General features: G+C 36.2%; 1 protein-coding gene across 1 annotated transcript in view; it reads left to right on the top strand.

The window, feature by feature from the left end:
- The window catches only part of UBR5 (ubiquitin protein ligase E3 component n-recognin 5), an 89,308-nt gene extending 80,171 nt beyond the window's left edge, over nucleotides 1-9,137 (top strand). Inside the window, 7 exon segments of the mRNA XM_035893913.1 lie at nucleotides 210-385; nucleotides 818-902; nucleotides 2,296-2,451; nucleotides 2,840-2,953; nucleotides 4,350-4,494; nucleotides 5,086-5,171; nucleotides 6,318-9,137. Of these exon segments, the coding sequence (XP_035749806.1) occupies nucleotides 210-385; nucleotides 818-902; nucleotides 2,296-2,451; nucleotides 2,840-2,953; nucleotides 4,350-4,494; nucleotides 5,086-5,171; nucleotides 6,318-6,530 (975 nt within the window). The 3' untranslated portion in view covers nucleotides 6,531-9,137.
- The last annotated feature ends 215 nt before the right edge of the window (nucleotides 9,138-9,352 follow it).

Here is a 9,352-nt window from a genome sequence, read left to right as displayed (position 1 = left end):
CCCCCCCTTTTCTCTCCCCCTTTGTTTTTTTTTTTCTTTTCAAATTAAACAGCAATTGCTCAGAAGTACAAAATGCTACCATTAGGAAATATCATGGAATTTCTTAAACAATGGAACTTGAATCTTTGGGTCAAGTAGCAAATAGCTTGTTGATGTGTGTCAATAACTAGAAGTAAGTTTATTAATTACTATTCTGTCTTTCAAAACAGGAAAATAGAAAACGACATGGTTCCAGCCGCAGTGTAGTAGATATGGAATTAGATGATACAGATGATGGGGATGATAATGCACCACTTTTCTACCAACCTGGAAAACGAGGGTTTTATACACCAAGACCTGGTAAAAACACAGAAGCAAGGCTGAATTGTTTCAGAAACATTGGCAGGTATGCTGCTATTAACTTTCTAGTCTGAAAAAATGTAAAAGACGAATATACAAAATACCAGGGAGAGTACCAGTGATCCAAGCTGCAAAAACTTTTACTTTTATGCTCTGTATTTCTCACCTGGAGCTAAATAGTGGGGAGTTTGCACATGTCAACTTGAGGTTTCTTTTCCTGTTAAATTTTTGGGGGGTTTTTTTGGGGTTTTTTGGGGTTTTTTTGGTTTTTTTTTTTTCAATCTGGAAGTTTCATACAGCAGGAAATATTTTTTTGAAATTATAGAGGTCCATGATTTTCTTTTGGGGATTGATAGGGCTGGAAAGCTAGCTGCAGCTTGATTCTTAGAATATTTTGACTTTTTTAGTGTGAGTTTGCTGAAAGATCTCCAGTGTAATTTCTGTTGTACCAAAACAAAACCCAAACATCTATTTTCAGAATCCTAGGATTGTGCTTGTTGCAGAACGAACTATGTCCCATCACGTTAAATAGACACGTAATCAAAGTTCTTCTTGGCAGAAAGGTAAGTTGAACATATTTGCATATCCTTTAATTACATAAAATCTCATCTTCAAAAACTGCTTTTTTTCCCTAATGTGCATGTATTGACTAGCAGAGTTGATATTGGAACTGAAGGATGTCTTTAAATTTAATTTGAGGAGTATTAATTTTTTCATTTCCTAGATTTTGAACTGAGTAGATACACTAGAAGTCAGGTGTTTGACTAAGGTGGAATGATTTGTAATAGGATAGTTTTTGACTTTCTTCAGAAACCACTTACTGTCTCCCCCTTTTCTCCTCCCAAGACCGAAGACTCAAAGAGATAAGTGTTGGACAGTATTAGGCAATAGCATCTCAGCTTAGAGAAAAGCATTTTCCTTGATATTTGAGAGAACTCATTGAATTATAATTAAAATTTTGTCTCAGGTGTAAGTATAATTTAATTCAGAGCAATAATTACTTAAACTTTTGGGAAAAATGCTTCCCCACCCCAATAAATGTTAATTATGTACTGCACATTTCATGCATTAGTCAGTATCACTCTTAAGTTCTGTCTGATGCAACAAACTTAAACCAAGGTCTGTTACTGCTGGTCTTTCCTTAAAAACAATGTTGATAATATAATCAGTTATCCAACATATATGTTATCTTTAATGAAAAAGGGTTGGTGGCAGAAAGATACGCTTCCAAATATCCCCTGGTATCTTCCAAGAGAGATTCCCTTCTAATTCTTTTCTTGAGGTTTTTCTTCTTGAATACATATTCCCTCCAGTTAATTGTTAGGGACATGAGAGAATATTTTAGTTAGGTTTAGTTTAATTAGTAGATGACTTTTCTCTACAGGCTGGTAAAGAACAAAGAAGCAATGAACTATAGAAAACAGCAAGAAGTAGACATTGGTATTTGAATTGTTGGAAACTGTGGTATGCAGCTGCTGGGCCATCAGTCATCTAAATGCATATACATAGCAGCAGTAGTATGTGTTTAAGTAGAGGGAAACCTCCAGCATTTTGGAGCACTGATGGAAATTGTTTCCAACTTCAGGCAACCTCCATCAAATCTCTATTGATCTAGGTGATATGTAGAAGAATTTGTTTAAAAAAACCCTATAATTTTTTTTTATAGCCTCTATGCCCTTAATAGCAGGAAAGGCTTTACAGGTCTGTCTTTTATGTTCTGCTAAAGCACTTCGGTTGAGTATTCTAATGTGCCTTCAAAAGCAGGCTGAAAACAGGAGTTTGACTGCCTTTATTTCCAAGTGTTTGTATGCTTTGTTACATGGGTTATGCACTGCTGTATCCTAATGCATTAGATTAGGCACAGGTCACGTAATTTTTAACATATTCTTAAACAGCCGGTATATTTTAAACATCTACATACTTATTTTTTGCTCCTTATATATCTTTTTTTTATAGGTGAACTGGCATGACTTCGCTTTTTTTGATCCAGTTATGTATGAAAGCCTTCGGCAACTTATCCTCGCGTCCCAGAGTACAGATGCTGATGCAGTGTTTGCAGCAATGGACTTAGCCTTTGCGATAGACCTGTGTAAGGAGGAGGGTGGAGGGCAGGTAAGCACAGCTAAACCTGCGTTTCTGTTGTTTCAGAATTTGACAGCCTCCGCATGTTGTAGTGTATGCATAATCTGTGGTCTTAACAGGTGGCAGAGAAAATGTTTTACCCTTCCTAGATTCAAATACAGAGTTCTCCTCAGACATTGCAGTCTGGGTTTTTTTTCCTTGAAGGTGATGTAGAGCCTACCATAAAGCCTGGATAGCATAGTCAATCCTCGGGAATCTTTAAAGCTAACATGCAGTAGTAAATTTTGCTTGGTTTTAGAAGGATAATTAAGCAATAAATCACTGTGCAGCATACTGTGGCTGTTGTAATAATCTCATTTCCTTATTTTTGTTTTTGTTTTTTTTTTTTTTTTTAATGGTAATTGTTACTTTGCCATAGGTTGAACTTATTTCCAATGGTGTAAATATACCAGTCACTCCTCAGAATGTATATGAGTATGTCCGGAAATACGCAGAACACCGAATGTTGGTAGTAGCGGAACAGCCTCTACATGTAAGTCTTTGGTGGAGTGGTTTTTTTTAAAAAACAAAAAGAAAAGAAAAAGAAAAAAGAAAAAAATCTGTAAGATTTCAGCCAGTTAATTCTTTTCCTCATTATAGTATTGCTAATCAGGTTTATTTTGAAGTCTTGGAGGCTTGATTAAAAATACTTAATTTTCTAATTTTTTTTTGTAACTGTGTAGCTATTAATGCAGTACCATGAAGACTGAGTACTTGGAGCAATTTCTCTTTTTTTTATAGAATGAAAGATAATTTCTTTTAAACCGGATGTCATTGGTTAAGCATATATGTTTATTTCCTGAGCTCAAATGGCACGTATCCTCTTGGAATTTTTGCTTTGTGTGTAGCAGCTACTTTGTTTTAATAATCTGTCACCTTTGATTTTTTTTTTAGCCTTATAAACAAAGATTTAAAAGAAATTTAAAAATGTTTACATAAATCACCTTGAACTTGTGACTTGCGTCCTTGTTTTAAAAGGAAAAATCAGTTATGAAACACACAACTTTGTACTTAATTTACTAGCCTGGCAAGAAACCTAACAATTGACTATAAAACTGTATTAAAAATAATTTGGGTTTTAAGCCCTTTTTAAATTAAAATTTATGGAATAATATATTTTTGTGAACAGTTAATGAAGGTCCAATACTTGGAACCGCTTACTCTGTCATATGATAGTACATCAGAGCTTTGCCATTTCTGCCGACTGTGGTTTCCTGCTGCACTTCTGAGATACGCTAGCAGGCTGCCAGATTACCTTTGCAGCTGAGGTCCAAACTTCTCACAGAAAGAACGTGTTCCTGGAATTGAGCTGCTTGATCTCCATGTCTGCCTGTATTAATAGTTTGACTCTTGTTCATTTTAAGAGTTGAAACATTTATATTAATTTTGGAATTAACTCAAGTTTATTCATATTCTTCCATTGTGAATTTCCAATCTTTTCTGGATATTGCTTATTTATGTAAAATATGTGTGTGTGTGTATGTATAACATTTTTAAAGCATATTTGGCATGTGAGTGTCTGAGGAGGCAAAGTAAAAGTAACATGCCAGATGCATTTTTCGTAATTCTCATCAGATTCAGCTTAGCTCAGCAAAATACCTGAACTTCTTAGCATTAGAGAGTGCATTTGCTTCTGCTCCTGGTGAAATATTTGTTCAAACCATTGCTGCTTTCTTCTGCAATGGCAGGTGGGGTTTAACAGATTGGTGCAGTTCTTTGTTTCAGAAAATTTGCATCTTAGATGGTAAAGCTTTGAAAGAGAACAACAGCTAGGAGAATAATGAATTTTGAGTTGATAGGGGGTTTCACATGGAACTTTTCAGTAATGCATTTGAAGTCAATCTGAAAGTGACATGGATATAATGTCAATCTTGTGGTTTTCACTTAAGGCAATGAGGAAGGGTCTCCTGGATGTACTTCCAAAGAATTCATTAGAAGATTTGACAGCAGAAGATTTCAGACTTTTGGTAAATGGCTGCGGTGAAGTAAATGTGCAAATGCTAATCAGCTTTACCTCTTTCAATGATGAGTCAGGTATGAAATAACTTACTCAGAAACAGAGTTGCATGGATAACTTAACACTGTTTGTTCTGTGTGGAGTAGAGTTACCAGCATTAAACGTGAACTACCTCTTCAAATTTGACATCGGTTAATAAGTCACTGAAAGTCCTAATCATTTTAATGCTGTGTTTTTTACATACCTTTGACAATATTTACCTTCAGCTGGGGGAGAGCACATTTTCCAATCTTGCTGTCACTTGATGTTAACTATAAGGGTTGTATTATTGGTGGCATGTCTCTCCTTCTGAAAGTTCTGACCTAACTTTAGAACTATAAATGTGATGGATGCAGTCTAACATTTCTTACATAATTTTTAAACTATATTTAGCTGCTGTTAGGCTTCTTGGGAGGGAGGGAGTGGGAGTTGTACTGAGGTATGTCAGAGTTTAGCCTTTACATTCAAAAGTACACGTATTAGTTTTGAAATTACTAGTGTCTCCAATATCAGGACTTTATGCATGAGATTGTAGCTGACATCCAACTTGCAGTACATGTAAAACAGATCTCTTAATATTTATTGTCCAGTGTACCAACTGAATTAGATATCTTTCTTATTTCACACAGGAGAAAATGCTGAGAAGCTTTTGCAATTCAAACGTTGGTTTTGGTCCATAGTTGAGAAGATGAGTATGACAGAAAGGCAAGATCTAGTAAGTTGTCCATTCCCTGTGGAAACGTGCAGAACTGGAATAACTTTGGCATGATTTTACTGTTTTAACTGTGTCCACTTGCAGAGACTTTGTATGTGAAGAGTTAAGGTAGCAGCGCAGGGTAGTAGGGTTTGATTAGACTTTCAGTTCTGGAAACACCAGCTGTGACTCCTAGACCTTCTCGCAACTGAAAGTAAGCGTCGGGTGTCCTCATCCATATTCACAGGTCTCTTATGGAAGCACGGTTACAGTCTCTGCACAGTTCTTAAGCTGAGTAGCTGTGGTTAGTCAACTGCGTTGTGGGCTAGTAGGGTTTTGAGGTTGAGTTCTCTTCCTGGATCATCTGCTCTCCTGACTTCTGTGTATCCTGAAGGCAACACCTGCGTCCTGTCTGTAAGATGTCAGTAATGACGCTATCACCTTCTTAAAGCCCTTTAGGAATAGCTGATGAGAAGCATGAAAGAACAAGATACTGTTCAGGGGGTTTCATTTTGGAAAACTTGCTTGTAAATTGTATTCATTCTATGCTTCTTAAAACTATTTGCTTTTAACTTCCTACTCCTTAAGGTACTATCTTTCCTTTACAGTTTGCTAAAAGGAAACAAGGACTAATCTGAAAAGTGGAAAATCTAGAGCACATTTGTTAAGGAGTATCTATGGTTACGTTTTGGTAGTGATTCTGCTCTGCAAGTCAGTATTTCACATTTGAGACAATAAACCAAATACTCTCCGTTGCTGCCTTTTGTGTGTACAAGTCCTATATTCCGTGGTGACGAACTGGCTTGTGAGAGATTTCTGATGCATTTGTAGTGATGGCAGTCACCATCTTCCCATGTGGATTTGGAGACATTCCGTTTACTGAGGATTTGTTGATACAGGATCATTTTGAACATTGCTTTTATCAGTTTTAACAGAAGTAAATAATATAATGAGCAGTTGAGGAAAGGAAGTGAAGGAAACTACTGCAAAAGCATCTTAGTGTCTTAGTGTGACCACTGAGTGTAGCTGGCATATTGAACAGAACATAGTATGATCAAGCTTTCTGTGGCTGTGCAGTTCTTCTTTAACCTGTCCCTACACAACACATAGGCAGTATGAATTTTAGCCTTGTACAGCAGAATTCTAAATGCCCTCTTCTTTTTCCAGGTTTACTTTTGGACCTCAAGTCCATCATTGCCTGCCAGTGAGGAGGGATTCCAGCCTATGCCATCAATCACAATAAGACCACCAGATGACCAACATCTTCCTACAGCAAACACTTGCATTTCTCGCCTTTATGTCCCACTCTATTCCTCTAAGCAGATTTTGAAACAGAAATTGTTACTCGCCATTAAGACCAAGAATTTTGGTTTTGTGTAGAGTATAAAAAGTGTGTATTGCTGTGTAATATTACTAGCTAAGTTTTGTAGATTTTTCCATTTGTCTATAAAAGTTTATGAAAGTTAATGCTGTCATACCCCTGGTGGTACTTTAAAGATTTAAATGCAAACATTCCTGTACTAAATTTGTTACGTAAAGGCGTAAGGAGCACTGGCAAGATCTGATTGCAACAGTTTGCTGGTCAATAACTCCTTTGCCTAACCCCAGCCAAAGATGACAGCAGAACAATATAATTTACACTGTGATTTATCTTTTTGCTGAGGGAAAATATGTAAAATGTTCTGAAAATTCACTGCTGCCTTTGTGGAAAGTGTTTCAGCAAAGGTTCTTGTATAGAGGGAGTAGGGAATTTCGAAATAAAAAATTAAGTATGTTCTGTGTTTTATTTTAACTTTTTTTATGGTGTTTAATTTGTGGTTGGCTGCAGTTGTGTATCATGTATATTGAACTTGTAAAAAGTTCCTGACAGCTCAGATCCCGGAGTTGGGATCGTTCACTTATGAAACCACTTTCATTGCAATTTTTGTTCTGATTGCATTGAACTCTGGCGCATCAGATACCATCACTAATATTTTGCATGTAATCTGTACCTTTAGTGGTTTTTTTTTTTTTTTTTTTTGTACATATGATGAGGCCAATGCACAGTATTTCATAGTTCACAATCAACATTTTTGTATCCCTGTTTCAGTGAACAGACAGTCAGGAGATTGTTCCACTACCAGTTCTAACCCGACACTTGTACTACGTTATCTAACTATGTAAACTCAGCCTGGGCACTTTCTGGTAACTGTAAAATGTTTATAAGATCATGACTATTGAAGATACATTTTGGAAAACTTTAATGTTCGTGAGCAGCTTAACTTCTTTTGTATCTAGCCTTTTTTTAAGTATCTTGTTACAGTTTTTTAATAAAGAAATTACAGACAAAATACCAAGTCATACTGAAGAAACAATAGTTTTTATTTATTTAGCCATTTATACTTTAGCTAACAGCATACACTAAACATAGTTGTTCATTAAAAAATCTGAATTTTGTAACTGAAAAATTGACCTGCAGAAGACATTCAGCCCGCATTTTACAGTTAGCAGAGAATCCTGAATGAAACAGGCCAGGCAACCCCTTCTTTTCACAGAATTGGTTTGAAGGGAAAGTGGCTTGTTCTGAATAATCTCAAGGTAATTAGGTTAGAATAAAATTCTCCAACTGCATCGTAGTGGGTTCTACTGTATGTTCCTTTCTGAAGTGGTTGGTTGCTTTTGGGGAGGGCAGTCTCTGGCCGTGACCTAGGACTTGTTTTCCCTAATGCTTGAGAGAGTTTTGAGAGTCAGGAAGTGATTGTTAAAGGAAGGAGCTACTTTTTCTGTGTCAGAACAAATTTCTGAAAGCTTAGCAGACTCAAGAATTGAAGGTTAAGGCTTTTGTGGTGGTGACGTTCTCCCTCTTTCTTGCTTCTCCAACCCCATGAGCCCATGCTAGTGATTATTTTTTTTCTTCCTTTTGTTAGGAAGAGCTAAACTAAGGTTCTGTCGAAATCTGAGTGGCATTCACCTTTTGCCAGAGCTCCACTGGGTTTTCTTTCCTGTCAGCTAGTTGAGGATGACCAGAAGTTACCCACAGCTGTGACTTTCAAAAAAGACTCTGTTTTCATCATTTATTTAGTCGCTAGAGGTTATGGAGGACAGTTGAGATCAGGAATTGTGATCACCGGTTGCCAAATTGATGCTGAAAATCCTGTTTTCTAAATCAGGCTGACTGTTTCAGGCTTGTGTAGTTAAACTGCAGATAAATCAAGTAAACAGATGTAGAATTATTTCTGCGCTTACTAATACCTCCTAAATCAGTCCTCCTAGAAAAGGATAGTTTCAATGGATGAGGATTGGAGTCTATTCTGGATTTCCTGTTGTGGCCTCCAGTGTATCTTAAGTTCAAAACTGTATCGGATTTTACTGTGGTAGCATCAATTAAAAATAAAAAGCAGTACAGCTACAAAAGTCTAGATAGAGGTGTATTAGTAGAGAGAAGATCTATACTGGTATGGCTGTTCTCGTACACTAAGGAGGATAGTTACGAAGGTACAAAGCCACGTATACCTTATGCCTGGATTTCTAACTGGTGTAATTATTTCCATTACCAAAACCGCCTCTAACAGAAATGTGTGAAGTTAGTAGAAAGCGACAAAAGAAACTGTTTAGAATAGGTGTCAACTCTACAGTCTGTAAAATAAAGCTCCCTCCCTCACAAAGCTTTGTGAGACTTGATGTATCAAAAAGTATCCAAGGCCCTTGGATGAAAGGCCATATATAAATGTAAAGTACTGTGTGTATATATATATATGTATTGTGTGTATATGTATATAAGTGTATGTGTATGTATAACATATAAATATATGTTATATGTATATATATTTCTGTATATAGCTTAAACATTTTTTTAAGTCCTGTAATGTATAGCCAGACAAAAATTATGCAGATAACTCACAGTAGCTCACCATATATACACACACAAGGCATTCTGACAAGTGGAGAGGGAATCTAGAATGATTTATGCTGTCGTCATTGACTTGAAATGTGTATGTAGCTTTATAAATAGCTTTTTTCCTCTGTATGGTATATTTAAACTATATCAAGATTTTAATAAGAAAAATGTTTATTAAAATCATACACCTCATCTCCCTTTGACTTAAGCCCTTCTGTTAGTTCACTTTTAAGATGTGGTAGAGAAACTAGTTAAAGGAAAATTCTGTAACGTTTACATTTTTTTAATAGCCTAAATCCTTAGCTGTTCATAACTGCTGAAACAG

Source organism: Egretta garzetta, unplaced genomic scaffold, assembly GCF_000687185.1.
Source record: "Egretta garzetta isolate BGI_Z169 unplaced genomic scaffold, ASM68718v1 scaffold154, whole genome shotgun sequence".
In the NCBI taxonomy this organism is placed as follows: domain Eukaryota; kingdom Metazoa; phylum Chordata; class Aves; order Pelecaniformes; family Ardeidae; genus Egretta; species Egretta garzetta.
The sequence above is the reverse complement of the archived record's forward strand: the minus strand, read 5'-3'. Positions and strand labels throughout refer to the sequence as shown.